Source organism: Ogataea philodendri (assembly GCF_020536065.1).
Source record: "Ogataea philodendri strain CBS6075 chromosome Unknown scaffold3, whole genome shotgun sequence".
Taxonomy (NCBI): Eukaryota; Fungi; Ascomycota; class Pichiomycetes; order Pichiales; family Pichiaceae; genus Ogataea; species Ogataea philodendri.
In genome coordinates this window covers 1-20,736 of record NW_025764099.1, presented here as the reverse complement: position 1 = coordinate 20,736, position 20,736 = coordinate 1, and the positions used below count along the sequence as shown (strand labels likewise).

General features: G+C 42.6%; 12 protein-coding genes across 12 annotated transcripts; 4 read left to right on the top strand and 8 right to left on the bottom strand.

Moving 5' to 3' along the window:
* Window positions 1-27: 27 nt before the first annotated feature.
* Window positions 28-1,068, bottom strand: OGAPHI_005413 (uncharacterized protein; the record flags this gene model as incomplete). The annotated part of the gene is made up of 1 exon (XM_046206595.1): window positions 28-1,068. The coding sequence occupies one exon, from the start codon at window positions 1,066-1,068 to the stop codon at window positions 28-30; it is 1,041 nt and encodes a 346-aa protein (XP_046059254.1).
* On the top strand, window positions 566-3,027 carry OGAPHI_005412 (uncharacterized protein; the record flags this gene model as incomplete). The annotated part of the gene is made up of 2 exons (XM_046206594.1): window positions 566-897; window positions 1,383-3,027. 2 exons carry the CDS (start codon window positions 566-568, stop codon window positions 3,025-3,027), a joined length of 1,977 nt encoding a protein of 658 aa, XP_046059253.1.
* An 89-nt stretch (window positions 3,028-3,116) lies between these two features.
* On the bottom strand, window positions 3,117-4,682 carry OGAPHI_005411 (uncharacterized protein; the record flags this gene model as incomplete). The annotated part of the gene is made up of 1 exon (XM_046206593.1): window positions 3,117-4,682. The coding sequence occupies one exon, from the start codon at window positions 4,680-4,682 to the stop codon at window positions 3,117-3,119; it is 1,566 nt and encodes a 521-aa protein (XP_046059252.1).
* A 1,109-nt stretch (window positions 4,683-5,791) lies between these two features.
* OGAPHI_005410 (uncharacterized protein) lies at window positions 5,792-6,205 on the bottom strand (the record flags this gene model as incomplete). The annotated part of the gene is made up of 1 exon (XM_046206592.1): window positions 5,792-6,205. The coding sequence occupies one exon, from the start codon at window positions 6,203-6,205 to the stop codon at window positions 5,792-5,794; it is 414 nt and encodes a 137-aa protein (XP_046059251.1).
* Window positions 6,206-6,826: 621 nt separating this feature from the next.
* Window positions 6,827-8,521, bottom strand: OGAPHI_005409 (uncharacterized protein; the record flags this gene model as incomplete). The annotated part of the gene is made up of 1 exon (XM_046206591.1): window positions 6,827-8,521. The coding sequence occupies one exon, from the start codon at window positions 8,519-8,521 to the stop codon at window positions 6,827-6,829; it is 1,695 nt and encodes a 564-aa protein (XP_046059250.1).
* Window positions 8,522-9,159: 638 nt separating this feature from the next.
* OGAPHI_005408 (uncharacterized protein) lies at window positions 9,160-10,245 on the top strand (the record flags this gene model as incomplete). The annotated part of the gene is made up of 1 exon (XM_046206590.1): window positions 9,160-10,245. One exon carries the CDS (start codon window positions 9,160-9,162, stop codon window positions 10,243-10,245), a length of 1,086 nt encoding a protein of 361 aa, XP_046059249.1.
* Window positions 10,246-10,408: 163 nt separating this feature from the next.
* On the bottom strand, window positions 10,409-14,593 carry OGAPHI_005407 (uncharacterized protein; the record flags this gene model as incomplete). The annotated part of the gene is made up of 1 exon (XM_046206588.1): window positions 10,409-14,593. One exon carries the CDS (start codon window positions 14,591-14,593, stop codon window positions 10,409-10,411), a length of 4,185 nt encoding a protein of 1,394 aa, XP_046059248.1.
* Window positions 14,594-15,345: 752 nt separating this feature from the next.
* OGAPHI_005405 (uncharacterized protein) lies at window positions 15,346-16,950 on the top strand (the record flags this gene model as incomplete). The annotated part of the gene is made up of 1 exon (XM_046206586.1): window positions 15,346-16,950. The coding sequence occupies one exon, from the start codon at window positions 15,346-15,348 to the stop codon at window positions 16,948-16,950; it is 1,605 nt and encodes a 534-aa protein (XP_046059246.1).
* On the bottom strand, window positions 16,284-16,499 carry OGAPHI_005406 (uncharacterized protein; the record flags this gene model as incomplete). The annotated part of the gene is made up of 1 exon (XM_046206587.1): window positions 16,284-16,499. One exon carries the CDS (start codon window positions 16,497-16,499, stop codon window positions 16,284-16,286), a length of 216 nt encoding a protein of 71 aa, XP_046059247.1.
* A 213-nt stretch (window positions 16,951-17,163) lies between the features above and the next one.
* On the bottom strand, window positions 17,164-18,405 carry OGAPHI_005403 (uncharacterized protein; the record flags this gene model as incomplete). The annotated part of the gene is made up of 1 exon (XM_046206584.1): window positions 17,164-18,405. One exon carries the CDS (start codon window positions 18,403-18,405, stop codon window positions 17,164-17,166), a length of 1,242 nt encoding a protein of 413 aa, XP_046059244.1.
* Window positions 17,237-18,280, top strand: OGAPHI_005404 (uncharacterized protein; the record flags this gene model as incomplete). The annotated part of the gene is made up of 2 exons (XM_046206585.1): window positions 17,237-17,405; window positions 17,853-18,280. 2 exons carry the CDS (start codon window positions 17,237-17,239, stop codon window positions 18,278-18,280), a joined length of 597 nt encoding a protein of 198 aa, XP_046059245.1.
* Window positions 18,406-18,722: 317 nt separating the features above from the next.
* On the bottom strand, window positions 18,723-19,673 carry OGAPHI_005402 (uncharacterized protein; the record flags this gene model as incomplete). Its single annotated transcript, XM_046206583.1, has 1 exon — window positions 18,723-19,673. The coding sequence occupies one exon, from the start codon at window positions 19,671-19,673 to the stop codon at window positions 18,723-18,725; it is 951 nt and encodes a 316-aa protein (XP_046059243.1).
* Between the last annotated feature and the right edge of the window lie 1,063 nt (window positions 19,674-20,736).

Below are 20,736 nucleotides of genomic sequence, written 5' to 3'. Positions count from 1 at the left end.
ACACGACAAGTCTATTGTCCGCTTATTCTATCTACTAATTATGAATCCGTTGTACCCAATGTGATCTTCTTCATCGAGCCACCAGCTGCTGGTGCCAAGCAAATTCGCTTGTCCCTCTATTTGAACCACACATGCAGGTTTAGAGCCACAGTCAGCCATAATCTGATCATCCACTATCTGAGCCTTGAATCTGCCCCCTATTAATGATTCGTTAACAAACTTATGGTCGATGGAGATTCGGTTTTTCAGATAAAGTAAGCCTGTTCTTCCAGCGGTTCCAGACCCACATGGAGATCGGTCGATCTGTTTATGACCGAAAACCAGAGCCGACCTTTGGTCAGGGAGCGTCTCGTCGTTGGTTTCTTTGCCGTGGTAATTAATTAAATCGACACCATGTAGCTGATTTATCTGCGGAAAGTCCTTGTTGACGAATTTGACTCCCATGCTAATAATTTCTCTCTTGATTTCTTCACCCAATGACACAATCGCGGCCGTATTTTCAGGCTTCACTGTTAAGACTTTGGGGTCGACTTCAACAAAATAATTGAATGCACCGTTGAATACAATGTCACCGGTGATCTCACCAATAGAAGACTTGACCTTCAAGTCTCGTTCGAGTATCCACACTGGGGTGTTGTGGAAACTCACAAATTCAACTCGCTTACCGTTCCAACATGCCTTTGCTTGGATTGTTCCAACGGTCGTTTCAAGAGAAACAGACATCAAGTCTGGTTTAAGTTTGTACCTCTCTTCAGGAAGCTTTTTCAGCTGGATAAGCATTGTAATAATCGCGATCATCCCATGTCCGCATTGGTCGGTATATCCGCTTGGATTCATGAATAGTGCGGCCGCATCTCCTCCGGTCATTGCCTCGAGAATAATTCCCCCAAACATGTCGTAGTGACCTCGTGGTTCTCTCATTAAAGCGAGTCTGATGTAATCATGGTGCTGTTCCAGAAAGTTTCGTTTCTGTAATAAAGTATCTCCTTTGAGCTCAGGAATACCATCAACAACAATCCTGAAGGGCTCGCCACAGGTATGTGACTCGATGGTGGTCACAGTTTGCATAATTTTAGTGTGGAATCTCACGATATTTGTATCATCTTTTTCTCGGGATCACCGACACTAGTTATCGAAATTTACTTTCCTAATCAAGAAACCTCTCCATCTTTATAAAAACTTGATATGAATTTTCACAAATAATGGTGAATCTCCCGAAGCCTGATTTTGAGAGGCCATGTGGCTACTGTAAGAGCAAAAAGGTCAAAGTAGGTTACTAGGATTAATGATTGCTAACTAAAGTGTCCAGGAGAACTACCCAGATGTAGCAGATGCGAAAAAGCAAACGTGGAATGCAACATCGAGGACGAGATAGGGTATAGCTACAAGACCGTTCAACTCCTTCTGGACCAGACAGACAAAACGAACAAAGACAAGATCATAGAGAACATATCGAATGAAGTCGGAAGTCTGATCGTGACTAACGGTAAGAGTGGAGGAAAATACATTGGTGCAGCCACAGGATTGAACTTTGCTAGGTTGTTCCTGAAACAGATCGACTTGCAAAACAAACTCAAGGATGCTGAAACATCGGAATTGCAAAGGTTTGATTCTGATGTGTTAGAATCGTGCGCTGCTTTACCATCTAAGAAGATTGCCACTTTTCTGTTGTCGAAATACATCGACTCTGTTCAAATTTATTTCCCACTTTACAGCATTCCATACCTACACACATTGCTGGCTAACGTGTATGCGCACCCAAACAAACTTTCTCACAATGACAAGTATACACTGTTCATGATCTTAGCAATTGCGTCAAGCAAGCTAACAAACAGAGCTTCTATCCACAATCCGTTTATTTCTGGGGAGTACTTCAACACAGCTTCTAGATACCTGGAAAACATTCTATCAAATCGATCAGAGAAATCTCTTCAAGCACTACTCTTGCTGATCATTTGGAAAATGGAATCTAATGCCCTTGAAGATGATAATGGCGATCTATGGCACCTGAGTCGATTTTGTATGTCGTTAGCAATGGAGCTCGGTGTCCACAGGTTTCTTCCGGTTTGGAACTTTGGTGAAGCGCGCTCAGAGCTACGAAATAGGCTGTTCTGGTGCACTTACATAGTCGATAGAACTGTTGCTATGAAGTTTGGGAGAGGGCTTTCTTTACGAAAGCAGGCAATCGATACGCCACTGCCTAAACTCTCGGTAGACGACAGTACACCTGAAGTCTCTTCTTACCGGCAAATTCAGTTTTTGCCGTGTATCATGTTAATCAGGATTTGTGAAATATGCGGAGACATGTTGGAGAGTGTTTATATATCACGCGCCATTGGCGAAACACCACTCTTGAAAGATGACAAAGTGCAGAAAACTAGAGAGGACCTTCAGAAGAAACTAGATTCCTGGATGGGACAAGTTGAAAACGAAATACCGCATCATCTAACGTGTTATCTAGAGCTGAAAGCCAGGTACAGTGTTGTTTCTGTGGTATTAAACAGACCATCTCCATCGTTCCTGGTCCCGGATGCGTCGACAATAGCATTGTGCAAGTCTCATTGCATTAGTTGCATAAGTGCATACAAAGATTTGATCAATCGCGACTGGAAGGTGACTCCCACCTGTCTCCATGATACGTTAGCAACAGGTTTGACAATGGTTTATTGTTGCTGGCGGCTGGATGAAAACTCGGAAGAGATTCAGGCATTTTCTGCGGATATAAAGACAGTCATGCTCGAAGCATGCAAGTACTACGAGAAGTACATGAGGTTCAAGAATCTGTACGAAGCAGTGTCAACGGGAATAATTGAATTTCTGGATTCAGAGCCTGTTACAAAGCAAAGACGGATAATGGATACTCCTCAAAGTAATCACCATGAGCAGTTTGAGTGGAATGAATGGTTTTCTCAAGAAGTCTTCCAAAACGGATTCAGACAATTCTACGACCTTGAAAGTGATAAATTATTTGAATCTTTGTCTGAATTCTTTCCGGACGGATCCAGAAAAGATCGAATTGTGATTTAGATATGGTATGTTTCTCATATATACAAAAATCACTATCGCGCGCAGTTTTAACTTTCTTAATAGCTGAACTTTGAGATTTGATTGTATCTTCATTCTCCATATAATTCCTTGTAGGAACGATCAAGAACAGCAGTTTTTGGATCAACACGTTTCGTTTTGTGCCAAAATTTGTATCCAAAAATCATGACAAGATAAGCAACGATACCAACGTAAGTGGTTATGAATTGCTTATAATCAAACTTGCCAATGAAGGCATTGTAGCCGTTGAAAAATGTAATGACTGAAATCATGAAGGTTGCAAAATATGACATATAAGGCTGGCCCCACATTCTAAAAACAACTTCCTCTCTAGGAACATTCTGTGCCTTGATTGCCCGGAAATAGCCGTTGTAAGCCAAAAGAATGTTCAACCAGTTCAGGATTCCAAAGACTGTGACAGCACTTGAGAAATAACCAAACACGGTAGCCGAAGACTCAGAACAATTCATAAATGCCAGAAGTCCCCACATGGATGTGAACAAGCATGCGTTGTATGGGATTCCATGTCTGTTCAACGTCAAAAATATTTTCGGTGCCTGACCATCCTTAGCTAGTCCGTATAAAGCTCTGGATGCTAAATAAACATCGGTATTGGCTGCAGAGCCAACGAAAATGATCAAAGCAGCATTGATAAATGATGGAAGCACTTTGATGTGTGCAACCTCGAATGCAATCACATATGGAGATGCAGACGCGTTGCTTCCAGATGCAGTTGCAAGCAGTTTGTTTTTCGGAGAAATGACCAGTCCAAGCAAAAACACACCAAGCACGTAAAAGAAACCAATTCTGAACAGAATTTGCAAAGAAGCTCGTGGGATGTTCTTTTTGGGGTTTGGAGTCTCACCAAAAACCACACCAATTGCTTCACTCCCCACAAAAGCAAAGCATGACTGAATGCAGCACGCCCAGAATCCTAAGAACCGGCCAGTGGACCCTTTCACAAGATATTCTGTAAATGCCTCCTCTCTCCAGTACTGAAAGCCTATAGTTTTTCCGGTCGGAGAACCACCACAAGTGATCACTAAGCAAACAAGAAAACAGAGTGCTAGGACCAAAAGTTTTGCCAGAGCACACCAGAACTCGAGCTCCCCGTAGTACTTCACATTAAACCAGTTGATAAATATGATTGCAACCAAAAATACGGCAATGAATATTCCAACATTGAGATCCTTCCTCCAGTATTGAATAATTATCCCCAAAGCACTTAAGTTAGCAGAGAGCACAATAGCGTACTTGAAAAAATAATTCCAACCAGCGGCAAATCCCAAAGCAGGATCCACATAGCGCGTAGCATATCCCGAGAAAGCTTTATCCATTGGTGAGTACGCTGCCATCTCTCCTAGAGACATAAGAACGATCAAGAGCAGAAAGCCAGTGAACACGTAAGCAATGAACAATGAACCGGGCCCACCTCTTTTCAGTGCGGTCCCCGATCCGATGATCAATCCCGTTCCAATAGCACCAGCGATAGCTAACATGTTGACATGTCTGTACTTGAAATCCTTGTTAAGAACCACATTCTCGATTTTTTCATCAGAATCCAGCTGAGAACTCCTGCTCTGAGAATCAGAGGGTACAGTTGAAAAAAGTTGCTCTTCTTTCCCTTTATCAGACATGGTTTCCCGAGGACATCTTTTGAGGGCTCGGGGCCTTATTTAAGACGCCACGCTTAGGCTCAACGGTTTTTTTTTTTCGTCACTTGACAGCCACAGTTGTGTACAATCGAACGGCATTCTTCAGAAGTGGAAGCCAAGATCTAATGTATTTCATGAATATAATAGCAAATTGCGACTTCCTGCGAGTCAACTTCCCCGCATGACAGAGGCATTGCACTGCCAGGTCTGAAAGACGAATTACACTACTCGTCCTCGAGCAAATCTAGTAGAGAGCTAGGGACAAATTCGTGGAGGTCGTCGTAATGCTCGAGAAGATCTGCGGATGAAGCATACACGGGAAAACCCTCGCATTCCGGCTGCTTACAATGAAGATCTGAGAAATTTTTGTCTGAAAGCTCTACATCGGAGAGGATGTGGCTAGCTAGGACATGCTGAGTGAGGAGAGCATTTGTGGGGAAAAACAGTCCACATTCGTACGGACATATCACCGTACGATGCTTATGACGGCGCAACTGCTGTGCAGTCGCAAATCCGCGACCGCATTCCTCGCAATTAAATGGTTTGCTGGTAGAGTGTGTCCAAACGTGGGCGTCGAGATGCGATTGACGAAAAAATGCATTGCCACACACAGGGCACACAAACGGGCGTTCATTCTTATGAGATCGTAAATGCTGACGTAGTAGGCAGGGCCTCGAGTACGTCTTGCCGCACTCTTCGCAAGCGTGAGCTGCCATGAACCAAGTAAACGGTGTGAATAGACGGTCTACTAAAGAAATTTGAAGTTGGTGATTAGCTAATCGCTTATACTCAGATTTGGTAGCAAAGTTTAAGTAGTAATTAATAGGTTGATATTGTGGAGTCCATCTTCTTCGGCAAAGTAGGACATTGAAGCAAGCCTCTTGAATATGGGAAGATCTCAAGTATTAAAGATGGGGTTCTGAAACTATAGATTGTCTTGCGAATTTTGCTAGAGCCAGCAATCTTCATGACTATGGCCAACAAATGTGCTAGACTTTGCAGTCCATATAGCAATACATCGTGATCTGTCAACATTGCACAGTGTCAAAAGACAGTTTTCACTAGAGGCCAGCAACACCTATCAGTGTAACCTATTGCAAGACTGACATGTCACCATTGACCCAGACAAGCTGGAGGTGGACTTTAGAAAATTTCCAGAGGCCGTCTTGGAAAACGAGTTCCCCAGTATACAATGAACCGCCAAGAAGGAAACGGTTCTCACCAGCAAGTCCCTTGCCCTGTGGATAATGATTAGCGAGCGCTGTAGCTGTTAGCGTTGCTTTACTGCCGTCTTGTTGAGTGCGAATGCTGCTGAATAAATGGGTGGTATCAAGTTTGGCCACCTTTTCAAACGATTGAGTGCGAATTTCTTGTAAACCGTGGAGCTTTGTGTCGTTGATTGAAAATATGGCGTCGTCGGTAAGAGCAGACTCTAGCAGCGAGAAATCTGCAGTGTCGTAGGCAAGGCCAAAGCGGTAAAGAGCGTCTGCGATTGGGGACATCATGCTTGAAGAAAGTACTGAATAACTCTATATATACCTAGAAGCAAAGGTAGCTCCCGGAGTTAGGTGAGTATGAGTATCTCCGTCTTGGCAGTGCTTGGCAGGGATAAATCGTCGGTGTTCCTGAAGTCAGATCGGTGATTTCGTGCGCAGCTCAAAGCTGTTTTTGAGGACTTATCTCCGTGGGAAGCAGATGTAAGCAGAGAAATTGATAGAGTAGTACAGCACATAATCAATTTCTAGTGTCTGGATTGTATTCTCATGAATAATGTACTCTGGTATCCCTACAAACCATGGAATAATAAGAAATGCGAGCTCTTTGATATACCCAGCCAGAAATGTAGCTATAAAGTATCGTTTCTTGTTAGAATTTAAGAAGATACTATTTTAAATTTCTGATGACACGCTCATATTTAGCCTTTCTAATCTTATTACTATACAAAGAGGTATCTATTAAAGCATGCTAATCAAGGGGTGTACAACCGTATTGTTGAATGGTTTCTTTGGAATCTGAATCGGTGAGAAATTTAAACAAGCCTAGCCTGAGTCCGAAGACATTATCCAAAGAAAGCGTATGTCTCTGGAATTGATTCTGCAGATACTGCATCTGGCGAGTTCCCCAGATCACAGAACAAAAGTGCCCGTCGTTGTATCCATCACTTCTCCAAGATCAACACGAGAATCTGAAGATGCTTGCCTACGGAAACACTCTTTTAGAAGAGAGATTGCTTTCGTCATATGCACACCCCAACCTTGCTTCTCGTACTCGACAAACCGATCTAAAACCCATCTTTGGTAAATTGGATCTGTTGTCTCGATTCCTGCAATCAAAAGTGGAAAAGGCCAGAGTTGAGATTTTGGATATCGAGAATTTCGAAGACTAGCTAGTTCAATTGTGATTTTCATGATTTCAGTGGCAGCACTTTGACATCGGTCATTTGTTCTTATGGATGGTCGGCAGACCCGATCATAGAGAATCACAGCACAATATCCAAGCGCATAACAAATTAAAATCGAGAACCGCACATTTGGACCCAAATCACGATCAGTTTTCAGGTTCACCAATTTGCGGTTCTCCAAGACTAGGTCGTCGATTTCTTTTTCGAAAGAGCTTGAGTCAAACTCCGTAGAATTTCCACACTGGTTGAGCCAATTGCGTAACCTAACAATACGTCCTAAAGTCATGATGTTTCGCATGTTTATAACAACGATTAAGTCAATAAGCGAGTCATCTTCGGAGAAGTCATTGGGATACGAGTCTCCGTAAATGTTTCCAGAGACACCTTGTGTCAGCCTTGCAATATCGGATGCCTGATTATCGTAAGACTTGGACTTTTTCAAATACTCTATATTGGGATTCTTCTTCTCTTTAGATAGAGTAACGTAATCTGGAAAACTGATATTCCCTGAAAACAAAGCTGATCTGATATCCATTTGGAGTAAATAACAAAGAATTTGGTAGCTATATGGGCTCAAATTTTGAGAAGCAGGGCTATCATTTTGCTCAAAAAATCTCCCTATTTGCAATTTGAACCAGACTTTTCGAAGGATTTGTTTTGCATGTTTAGTACCCCTAGTGATGTCAAAGAGGAGCAGGAAAAAACATGTGGTCAGAAGAAGCTCAACGGAAACTTTACCACCATTAAAGTTCTCTTGCATAACAGCACCTAGTGCTTCATCATAATACTTTTTTGCAAGATCCATGGGCGTAGCATCTCTGATTGACATATGTAGTGCTGATAAGGCCAAAATAGAATACTTAAGTGGAACGTATTGGCACGCCAACCTGCTTCCCATATAGGCATATAAATTCCAGTTGGGTGATTTCATTGTGTAAAATTGACAAACTTCTTGCGTGTAGAACATTATTAGTCCTATTTCATTCTGGGCATTGTATGGCGCCACAAGCTGTGATTGATGAGAATGGGAACTTATCCGGGAAATTTGATGATGCTGTGCATCTTCCGTTACGCTCTTTCTGTCGTGACTGTAATTTTCTGGCTCAGAACTATTGATACTCTCCACAAAGTCGGGGATAGGATGCGGCGGATCCTGGAGATCTTGCAGACCGTATCCTTCGGGAGAGAAAAAGAGACCAACCATTTCCTGGTTGAAAATCATTGGAATATTAGCAATATCAGACTCCATGGATTGATTATCATTAGCTTCCAATCTACTCCCTCCTTGCTCAAAATTGATTATAGAAGTGCCAGGCAGTTTAGGCCGTCCCTTCTCGACCAATCGAGCAGTTTCTATTGTCTGATCAATAAACTTGATTCCTCCATGACCTGACTTTCTGCGCTTTGCTTCTTGGGCCATATGAACGAACGCTCAAATCTTTACATCCAACTGTGCCAGTTGAACGGTTTCCGTTACAAAGGTCTTCGATTAATAAGTAGTCAAGATAAAAAAAAATGCGGCAATACGCTCTCTCTTACGATTGGTCTCGAAAATCTGCACATCATCAAACAGATGGAATCCGACAGCCAACTAGACGTCTTGGCGATTACGAGGGGTCGTTGAAAATTGTGTCTTTTATAACTTCCCAGCCTACATGACTCCCAAATACCCTTGTCCTTTAGCTACATCAATCACGATTCAGGCTCCCCAGGATCGTTTGAACTTTATCGCCTACTACAAAATCCATATCTGCTTGCATTAAAATTACTAAATACGGAAACTCCCTTCATTCCCAAAACAGAATTAGTTGATCTTCCCGTTTTGATGGATCCAGGAAGAAAACAAATACCGGTAGCGTCTCGGGTATCGGAAATCATTGTGAGCTCACCATGTTCCAACCCTAATGAGGGAAGATCGATACTCAATATACAGCATGCTTATTTTAGCAAATATGCAACTTCCGTTATCAGCTCCCTCTCGATTTGCAGAAGTGTATAATAAGCACAAGCTTCTTCATAGTTTACTATCCATAATTCGCTCTATCGTTGACACTAATTATGACTATTTCTCAAGAGAAACCGGAAGCAACTTTACAGGAGAAATGGGGTAATGGCCCAGGCTTCGCTGGAATTGTCACTTTTGCCCATTTTGACCACCACCCAGCACTACTTGAGCCAGAAAAAAGGTTTGATATTGGAATCATTGGTGTGCCATTCGACACCGCCACCAGTTATCGTCCTGGTGCACGGTTTGGTCCAAGTGCAATTCGTCAAGGTTCTCAACGTCAAAGCGAGAAGCGTGGTTACAATCTGAGAGCCGGTTACAACCCGTACAAGGAATGGGCCACCATGATGGATTGTGGTGATATTCCTGTTACCCCTGTGTCTAACGAGGTTGCTCTTGAGCAAATGACAGCTGCATTTGAGGAGCTTTTGTTGCGTCGCCAGTCTGAAGCAGATCCAAACCATCCTCCTCGGTACATTGCTCTTGGTGGAGACCATTCAATCATTCTGCCTCACCTAAGAGCACTCCACAAAGTTTACGGACGGGTTGCCGTTATTCACTTTGATGCTCATCTGGATACATGGAATTCTTCCAAAAGAACTGGGTATTGGGACTCGGAGAAAACTAGATTTACCCACGGCTCTATGCTCTGGATGGCTTCTCATGAGGGACTAATTAGTGAGGACTACAACGTCCACGTTGGTTTGCGTGCTAGAATTGCCGGAAAGAGCGAGGAAGACTATACTGAGGATACCAGTCAGGGCTGGCAAAGATTCAGTACCGATGACGTTTGGTTCCAGGGTACAAGCTCCATGGACAAAATCATAGCTCAGATCAAGAAGAGAATTCCTGAGAAATATCCTGTCTACATTTCCCTTGATGTTGATTGCATGGACCCTGGATTTGCTCCAGGAACAGGAACGATCGAACCAGGTGGAATGACTCCAAGGGAAGTCCTTTACCTTTTGCGTGGTCTTGATTTCAATCTTGTGGGAGGTGATGTTGTCGAGGTCAGCCCGGCTTATGATAATGCTGAAATCACAGCTACTGCTGCTTCCCAAGTTGTCTACGAACTGATAACAACTATGGTTCAGAAGGGCAAACCTCTTCCAACTCTCCAACAGCAATCTCTAAATTAGATACTAGTTAATAGCCTTTTGAAAGCTAAACCTAAAACACTCATGGGCAAGCTTTGCTTCAGCTCTCAAAAGAACAAAATGGTGTATAGCTACCTTGATTATGCAAGAGATGTTATCTTTTAAGTAACAATGCATTTTGTCTATTTAACATAGCTATCCATAATTATTTTGCAAAATCGGTCTCTTGAATACCCGAGATCAAGCACATTGCACGGAAGCTACTACCTTCTGACTGGAAAAGATTCCATGGAGTGTCAAATTCCAGACAGCGTCCTTTATCCATGACCAGAATTTTGTCATAGTCTAGAATCGTTTTGAGTCTATGAGCGATAGTGAGAACAGTACAATCTGCAAATTTTAGTCTCACTGTATTTTGAATGCGTGCATCTGTTTCATAGTCCACACTTGACGTTGCTTCATCAAGGATAAGTATTTTGGATTTTCTGATCAATGCTCGACAGAGTGAAAGAACTTGCCTCTCCCCGAGGGAGTAGTTGGACCCGCCCTCATCGACTGCAACATCTAAATGGAATGGATGTAACTGCTCTCCGCTATTGGGGTCTTGCTGTCTAATTCCTGACAGTCTGCTTGGATTGATACACCCAGCCTCGATCAAATAGCCGTACAATGAATCATCATCCAGATCACCAAATGGATCAAGATTTTGTCGCAGAGTACCTCTGAATAAAACTGACTCCTGAGGAATAATTGACAACTTAGAGCGTAGGTCATAAAGACCAATAGAAAGGGTGTCAACGCCATCAATCATAATTTCTCCGTCTCCTGGCTCACAGAGACGATATAGTGCGGTCATTATAGTGGACTTTCCTGATCCAGTCCGACCACAAATTCCGACCTTCTCCCCAGCTCTAATGTGAACGTTAAGGTTGCGGAGAGCAAGAGGTAAACCCGGCCTATAGCTCATGCTCACATTTTTAAATTCTATTTCTCCTCTCCTAGGCCACGATTCAGACGGTTTAGATTCAGGTTTGGAGTAATAACTGGCCTCTTGGGGCAATTTATTAGCATATTCCACCATTCTTTCAACAGATGAAAGGAATTGCTCCAGCTGACCCATGGACCGAGATGTGGAAATTAACTGAGTGGAAAACGAAACCATGTATGAAACTAATAACCCAGTGTCACCATCATTGATCGCCACCACCTTACTCACACAAAGTGCTTCAATGATGAAGTTGAACAACGCAGAACAGACAACCAGCCGAACCACTAACCATCTTTGCGCCCCAAGAAGTGAAAAGTATGCCTCATTTTGCAAATTGATGTATCCAAGGAATCTTTGAGTGAACTTGGTAGCCACGTTGTGGTGTTTGATGATGTCTAATCCGCTCAAAACTTCTTCAAAGCAGGAATAGGTAAGAGATCTCTGGGTGGCTTCAATACGATTCAATTCTTGACCAGAAGCCTGATAGTAGGAATAAAAGCAATGCGCAATAAAAAGGACAAATGGCACTGCTATTGCAAACCATGGAAGATAAACGCATGAAATCACCAAAATTCCACACATGTTAGAAATTCCAAAACAAAATAGACGAGCTTGCTCCACTATTGCGTTATCAAGTGTCTCTGTGTCTTTACTGAATCTGTTCAGAATTCTACCCATAGGTGTTGTGTCGAAGAAGGACATTGTAGCATGCATCAAGCGACGCATAGCCTTAATGTTAAGATTCTTGGAGGAATTGTTGCAAATGTAAGCCACTGTCGAAAATTGCCAGCCTGCACAAGTCATATAGAGAACAGTAACTAGAACGTAAATCCCAATGTAGAATGAACCTGAACGACCTTCAAAATGATTTGATGCCCAATAGTTTAGCCACACATTTTGTAATAACATGCACACTGTAGTGAGAATGATCGAAATTAGGAAACATGGTATAATCACAACCATACCCCAGCGTCCACATCCTTCCCTCAAATACTGGATGATTGTTGATATAGGAATACTGTTTATATTCCGGGTTTCCTCAGAAATCAGCTTTCCATCTTCGCTAGATAGATGAAATTTTGATTCATTTTCGACGTTGTTCAACTCTGCAGACTTTGTGTTGAGCGAAAATGTCCTCTTTAGATTGGAAGATACATCCATTTTCGACAACTGCACGTCATCACTTTGAGAAGACTTTGAGGATTGATACTCCATCAAAGAAGCAAATTCTTGATTGGTTTTTATTAGCTCTTCTTTGGTAGCAAGGTCGATGCTTCCATTGGAGTTAATGAAAATCAGTCGGTCAGCCAAATCAATTAGAGAAAGTTGATGAGTAGCAAGAATTCGTGTTTTGTCTTGAAGAATTCCACTAACACATTGTGTCATGATATGTTCACCAACTTTTGCATCAACAGCGCTCAAGATATCGTCTAGGAGTATAATGTTTCTCTCCTGCTTTCCATAGACATGGTACACGGCTCTAGCAAGATTTATCCTTGCCTTTTGTCCCCCCGAGAGATTCACTCCACGTTCGCCAATTTCTGTTTTGTCACCAGCTGGTAGTACCGCAAAATCTGTAACCAAAGAACATGCCTCCACTACCTGCTGATATTTTTCAAGATTGAGATCTTCTCCAAAAATGATGTTTTCCTTGACAGATGCGTTTTGCATCCATGATGCTCCACAATAAGTCACCGAACCCGCAATGGATACAGATCCATCAATATGTGGCATGAGTCCGCTCATAGCCGCTAGAAGAGAGCTTTTTCCTGAGCCAATTGGTCCAGTCACGATGATTAGCTCGCCATGAAAAATGGAAAGGTTTACATTTTTCAGACCTTGAAAAGAGTCAACCATTTCAGAAACCTGGGTGCTATTCTGAGAAGAACAATCATCTTTTTCCAAAGTCACCAGACCTGTAGCTGTTGTGGACGATGATATCTCACCCGATGGCATCCAACTAAACCATCCTTGTTTGATACTGAGGGCCATTTCCGAGCTTTCCTTTTCGATAATCAAACGAAGCGGATCTGCAACCTCATTTGGATGCAACAAGAATGTCTGCAATCTTCCAATCGCAATGTGTGCATCACTCAAAGTGTTTAGCGCTGTTGGGAACTGGGAGACGTAACCGATCATAATGTTGAACAAAGAAACGGAAGAAAACACGTTGGAGGCAGATGAAAGTTTTCCATTATTTGCTGCAAAGACAACAAGAAAACTGACCATGGAGGATACATTCGGTAGTGTGACAATGGTGGCGGTTATTAGATTTCTAATCACTTGTAATCTTAAAATGTTTGCCATCTCCATTGCTCGGTAATTTGTTAAAAGCTTCAAATATGGGAGTTCCCATGAGTAGTATTTTATGATCTTCATGCTTGACAGAACGTCTTTGAGACACTTGATTCGCTGGTCGGTTCCTTTATTTGAAGCAACCCTTAGTTTCATAAAATGTCTGATCAAAATGCTCGATACGAGGGTAATGAGTAAGAAGTAGGCAATGCCAGCTAGGGAGGCTGCCCCAAGATTGACGACAAGAAGAATTATTGTGATTGTCAAACCTGTCGGAAGACTTAATATGAACCCAAAGTACCAAATTGATAGCTCTACTTTAGAGATGTCGTTCGAAAGAAACGAAGTAATTTTTGAGGAAGGATAAAGGATTTTCCCTTCCCTATTAATGTGCATGGACTTTTGAAGAATTGCATGACTTAAGACACTTCTCATTTGTGCTCCACAGTATTGCGCCGCTATCATATAATGTGAATATGCAAGACCCTGAAACAAAACAAGACACGCAATGCCGACCGCATAGCCGTAGCCAGAAGGATGTGGACTTGTATCTGAAGATTTTGAAACCATTTCGACAATTTTTCGCACTTGCAAAGCATTCATCCCAGAAGAGACATCTCCACATGCTCTTATCAAGACGCAAAATAAGATTTGTTTCTTGAAAACGTCGAGCAAAGCAAGAGCAACAATGAATCGGGAGTACACAGGATTACTTCCCACTTTTTCAGATTTCGAAGGTCTCGCACTCTCGGTAGTTTGTTGCTGGCTCTTGTCTATTCGCCGTTGAAGTGCAACTTCAAATCTAGCAGCCATCTCGCCAACGTCATAGCGCGAACCAGGGGAAATTTTAAATATATCTTCAGGTACCAGAATTCTCCGATACCCAACTTTCAGTATCGGATCACACCAGCTAAAGAACGCTTCAGAGAAGATATTTGTGGTACCATATGGGAGCTCTTTCCTTTCTGCATCGATAGGAATATGTGGAACTCGTTTGTCCAACAGAAATGGAGAAAGTAGCTTTCTATGAGAAACACTGATACGTGAATCGACACTATCCTGCTCGACGTCGGTGTACGTCTCCGTTTCTGCAATTTTCGATACCATTAGTTTTCAAAAGTTTCGAACTCTGCTATTTCAAGATGTCTTTCAAAGTTCGCCAATTTGTAGAAACCTTTTGGCACATATAGTAGTTGTGCCGTTTTTAAATAGAGTCATTTACGACAGCAGTGTTATTTTAATCTGGTTCTACATTGAGGCATCGACTTTTTGATCCCGTTACAGGGAAGGGCCATCATCCCGAGATCAATTTGATTTTTAGACCTGCTGACTTGAAACGGAAATATTCCATTATCAGAATTGGTTTGTTACCCTCAATCTGACACATTTATTGCGATAGTTTCGAGTCCGAGGTTTATCTTCATACATACCAAATTCGGAAAATTTCCTAATTAACGGTTTCCGGTCACCAAAAGCATTAACTCAATCATTGAGATTACTCGACTAAACAACATGGAAGCAAGTTTAGCCACTGGTAACAGATGACATCCCAAAGTAATGTTGTTGCTGGTGATGAGGCTGCTCCTCTCTCATGGTGGAGCATGTTGCACTAAAAATTCCAACTCAAGCTGGTACGCATTTCCGGTTTATAAACTAGTCACTCGGTTACGAATCCGACTCATCCGGAAACGATTTATCAGGAATTTTTCGAACAGTTTATCTTTGGGCGATGAAGATAAGAATCTCACATCACGATTACCTGGAAACATATCTGACCATCTGAAAATTTGCGAGCTGCGGCTTCCATCAAGATAAGCCGCGTCGTACGATTCACAATATATAAAGCCTAGTCATCCATCATGATGGTCACTTCAACAATGAGTTCTGAAAAAAAATTGATGAATGCTGTCACCAGTAGAGTCACAGTATTCTCGAGTGATGAGCTGAATACTCATAACCTGGTTACAACTATCACCAGTGCCAACGGAGGCCAGGTCAAGGTGACTAATGATGTTGATATGGCTATGAAGCTGGCCCTTGAGGGTGACGTCGACTACGACGAAAAGAAAGACAAGGCTTTGCGTTGGAAAATTGACTTATTCTTGATGCCCGCTCTTATGCTTTTGATCACAGCCCTTTATATGGATAAGTCTGCTCTCAGTACCTCTGCCATTCTTGGTATCAAGCAGTCTCTTGATATGAAAGGTGATATGTACTCTTGGACCTCTTCTGCGTTCTACCTGGGATACTTAGTGTTTGAGTTACCTGCCAGTTTCCTCTTGCAGAGATTTCCTTTGGCGAAAACATTGTCATGCTTTGTCATTCTGTGGTCTATGATCCTCATTCTTCACGGGGCTGTCAAATCTTACGCTGGTTTAATGGCCCTTCGTGTTATCTTGGGTATGCTAGAGTCCTCAATCAATCCTGGATTAATGTTGATAACCAGTCAATACTACAAAGTTGATGAACAATTCTTGAGAACATCAGTCTGGTTCTGCTGCAGTGGTATAGCAACTATTCTGAACAACTGCATAGGATATGCTATGGTTCAATACGAGGAGTCATACTCTGTTGAGCCGTGGAGACTCAACCTTTACATTATTGGTGCAGTCAGTTTGGGTATCGGCTTCTTTGCGCTAGCTTATCTTCCAGATGAACCTTCGAAGGCCAGATTCCTTAACGACGAAGACAAGAAAAGACTAGTTCAGCGCTTAAGAGGAAACCAACAAGGATTTGGCTCGAAGCGCATTAAGAAAAACCAGATCAAAGAAGCACTTACCGATGTGGTCACTTGGTACTACTTCTGGTACGGCGTTTCGTCCGATATTCCATCGGGAGCTATTGGCTCTTTCGGATCTATTCTTTTGAATGATGACTTCAAGTTCTCAACAAAGAAGTCTATGCTGATGAAAATGCCTACGGGAGCTATCATTTTTCCCGGAAACCCGCTGTTTGTGTGGGCATGCCTGAAAATTTGGAAATCACGGATGTTTGTCTCCGTCTTCTCGACCATTATTTGTATCGTTGCAGCTTGTATGCTTGCATGGCCCAACGGGAACAACAAAGTCGGTCTGGCAGGATACTACTTGCAAGAACTTAACCCAATCAGTATGATTCAGTGTTTATCCTGTTTCTCAAGTAACACTGGTGGTACTACAAAAAAAGCAGTCATGGATGCTATCTTCTTGATTGGTTATTGTATTGGTATGGTCGTTGGCCCACAAACATTCATTGAGTCGCAAGCGCCTGATTACATTGGTGGAAAGATCGCAATTGTGGTTTCTTATGCGACAAGTTTAATTTTCTTACTGCTTATCTGGTGGGAATACGACCGTAGAAACCGCGAGAATGCCAAACATTTGAGAGAACACCCGGAAATTGAAGAGAAAGCACGAATGGTTCAGAACATTGAGTTCGCTGACTTAACTGATAAGGAAAATCCCCTTTTCCACTATTCCACCTAAGATTGTGAGTACCTATTTTATATATGAACTAATTGCTCAATTTAAATAAATATTGGACATTTCCTTCCTGTAGTGATAATTGGTAAGATAGATGACCAATTTGTCCAGTTTGTAGTTGAACAGCAAATGTAGACTAGTTATAAGTGAAATAACCTGAAGAGGCTCGAGGAGCGGTCAGATACTAATGATGTATTATAGTTAATTAGTTTTGACCTATTTAGTTCCAAAAAGTGCATCAAGGGTCCTTTCCAAAATAGACACACCTTCCAAAAGTACATCATCTGGAATGTTCAGTGCAGGTAGAAGTCTGACGATGTTGTCACCCACAACTGTGGTAACGAGTCCAAATTCCCTAGCTTTTGCAACCACTGGTTTTGCTTCGACAGTGAGCTCCATCCCCATCATCAAGCCAGAACCTCTGACATCCTCGACTATACCTGGATACTTGGTCTGCAGTTGAGAAAGTCCGGACTGAAGAAGTTTTGCTTTCCGCTGAACGTCTTCCAGAAATTGTTTGTTGGAAATCCTGTCCAGAACATTACATGCAACACGAGTAGATATAGGATTACCACCAAATGTGGAGCCATGATCTGCAGGTTGTAGCACCTCGTTGATTTCGGGAGAGATTATAGTTGCACCAATGGGACAACCGTTAGCTAAAGCTTTAGCAGAAGTAAAAATATCTGGATGCCCCTCTTTCGGAAGCTTTGAATGCGCCCAAAGTGTACCGGACCGTCCCACACCCACCTGGACCTCGTCATAAATGAGAGCGGCTTGGTATTTTGTGCACAGCTTTTTGAGTTCGATAAGGAAGTCTTCATCGACAGGACGAACTCCTCCTTCTCCCTGCACCGGTTCAATGATTACCGCACAAGTCTTTTCGGAAATAAGCTTCTTAACAGATTCAATGTCTCCAACTTGTGCTTGCTTGACTCCAGGGACTAGAGGCGTAAATGGTTCCTGGTACTTCAGCTTGGAGGTGACACTCAAGGCACCAAAGGTCCGTCCATGGAAAGATGTACTGAAACAGATGATTTCGTGCTTATCTTCTGCAATTGATTTTCCCCATCTTCGAGCAAATTTCAAAGCTGCTTCATTAGCTTCCGCACCAGAATTGCTAAAGAAAACGCTAGATGCGTTATACATTCCTCCAGACTCTTTAGTTTTTTCGACCAATTTGGCAGCAAGAGCATATGGCCATTCCGTTGGACAGGCAAAAGAAGAATGTAGAAGAAGACTGGATTGCTCATGGATAATCTGTGTCACTTCTGGATCACAATGTCCAAGAGAATTCACAGCAATTCCCGCAAAAAAATCAATATATTTCTGATTGTCCATGTCCCATAAATATGATCCTTCACCTTTGACCATCACCACCGAAGGTGTCCGGTAAGATGCGACCATACATTTGGAATTTTCAAGGACTTCTTCGAACTTCAATGCTTGTTGACTCATAATCGTCACGACACTCACAATACGTGCGAATCTTTTATATATGCTCTCCTCTTGTAATATCGAATGGGCTATTCCAAATTGAGAACCGCATCCAAATACGGATTAGGAAATTTTTCATTTGATAAGAGACATACGATTAAAGTACCCCAGTCCAACAGCCCTTTTGCAAAAATTGGGCCAATTTCCTAAATCGTCAAGCAAGTCTTGGCAAAACTCATCTGAACTGATCAAATGGATTTCTTGTCGAGCGATATAATTTTTAGATACAAAAACCGTATGGTTGACTGAGAAGTACGTCAATTTGACTAAATACGGATCTATGTAAGCGGATTAAAATCAGCGTCGCTGTCGTAAACATTGATTTTCCACTTTGGCTCAAGGTATCGTTTGGTCATACGCTTGTAAATACTACCAATCAAATTGACGTCTTCCTCGTCAAGCTCAATGAGGAACATGTTCTCCTTAATTCTTTGAGCCGTTGTTGATTTTGGAAGAACCACAGTCCCTCTTGCAACGGCCCAGCTAATAGCAACGCATGCTGGAGTAACGCCATACTTTTGGGCAATTTCAACGATTACCGAATCCTGGAGCAAGGGAGCACCGGTTGATCCAAGTGGAGAGTATGACTCCACAACAATATTATTGGCCTTGCAGAATTCAACCAGCTCATGTTGTGGAAGATACGGATGGATCTCGCATTGAACAACAGCGGGAGGAATCAGGTCTTTTGTTTCCAAAAGTCGTTGAATTTTTGGCGAATTGATATTGCAGATACCAATTGACTTGGTGTAACCTTTAGCGACTAGATTTTGTAACAGTCTGTAAGCATCAACATAGCTGAATACTTCTGGGGATATGTGCTTTCTAAACCCGTTTTCATCACGAGGGGTGATACCTTCGCCAGTGACTTCTGCCACACAGTGATGCATTAAATAAAGATCAACATAATCTAGCTGCAGTCTTTCCAGCGAATCGAGAATTGCATTTTCTGGGTCCTGGAACTCAAAGGGCGAAATTTTGGTTGTGATGAAAAGGTCCTCTCTCTTCAAGTGAGACTGTTTGAGAAAGTCATTCACCGCCCGACCAACAGACACTTCATTTCTGTAAATTCTTGCGGTATCAATATGTGTGTACCCACTTTTCAGCGCAGTCATGACCGAATTATAGCAATCATCGGGGCTGGCTTTCCAGGTACCTAAGGCAACATTAGGGATAGAAAGTCCGTTGTTGAGCTTCAAAGATTCGATCGGCTTTTTGTTTGGAGACATTGTGGCAAGACTAGCTGCCGTAATGAGCTACTTTTAAATAGTATACCTCATCTTTGGATGTTCTTGAGAATGACTTCTTTGGGAGACCAGAAATTCTTTGGGAATTCAAGATATATTGGTAATGAGTACAAATTAGGTAATTTTCTAAAAAGAGAAGTATTTTACGGTGTCTCCGCATCACACACGCGAGTGGAAAAGTTGGAAAAAACTACTTTTGCAATCCTGAGTACAGAAATAGCTAATCCATATTTTCCTGGTTCTATTCATCTCTCTCAACGTTCTAAAAAGAAAAGACATCTAATTGCTGTCCAAATGCAAACCGATCTTGTTTTCTTTATGCACAACTATGTACCTAACACGGAATGATAAAGGGTATAAACACGCAAAACTACTCCAACGGAGATCATCGAGGAGTTTATAAACAAGCAGTGATTAGCCGCTTTTGGTCCACTGTCGCCAGTAAAAACGCTGACAGCTGCAGAGGGAAGAGACACACTGATCTCGAGGAAGCCCTAGGAGCCGGTGCAACAATGTACGAATTCTCAGTTTATCTCCGATTTGAGCTGTGTAGATTTTTGCGTCACTCTGCAAGAGATTTCAAGTACTGTCAGTTAGATATGATACCCAGAGCTGGGCGGTTTCGGAAACCGGCTGCTAACAGAAAAAGGTTTCTCCAGGGCGGCCTCAACGGTGAATTAGATTTGCATGCGGGATCAGCACCAGCACTGAGGCGGACAGACGTGGCTTGTGAGCGACGGGGAGGTGAGGGAGATCGAGCGGGCGCTGGCGGGGCTGGCACCGCAGTGGTGCGGGGAGGCTGCGCTGGCGAAGCTGCGCCGGGGCGGGCAGATCCTTGCTGAGGTGGGGAGGTATCCGCTTCCTGCGGCGCGGCAAGAATACGAGTGAGTGGTGGGAGGGAGATGGGAGGGAGATGGGAAGGCACAGTGGTGATAAGCGGTGGTGAAAGTGATGCAGAGCAGAGAATAGAGAAGCCTACATAGAAGGAAGATTGATGCGATGCGGGCTAGCCCGCGAGCGAGTGATACTAATAGAAGGTGGGCAG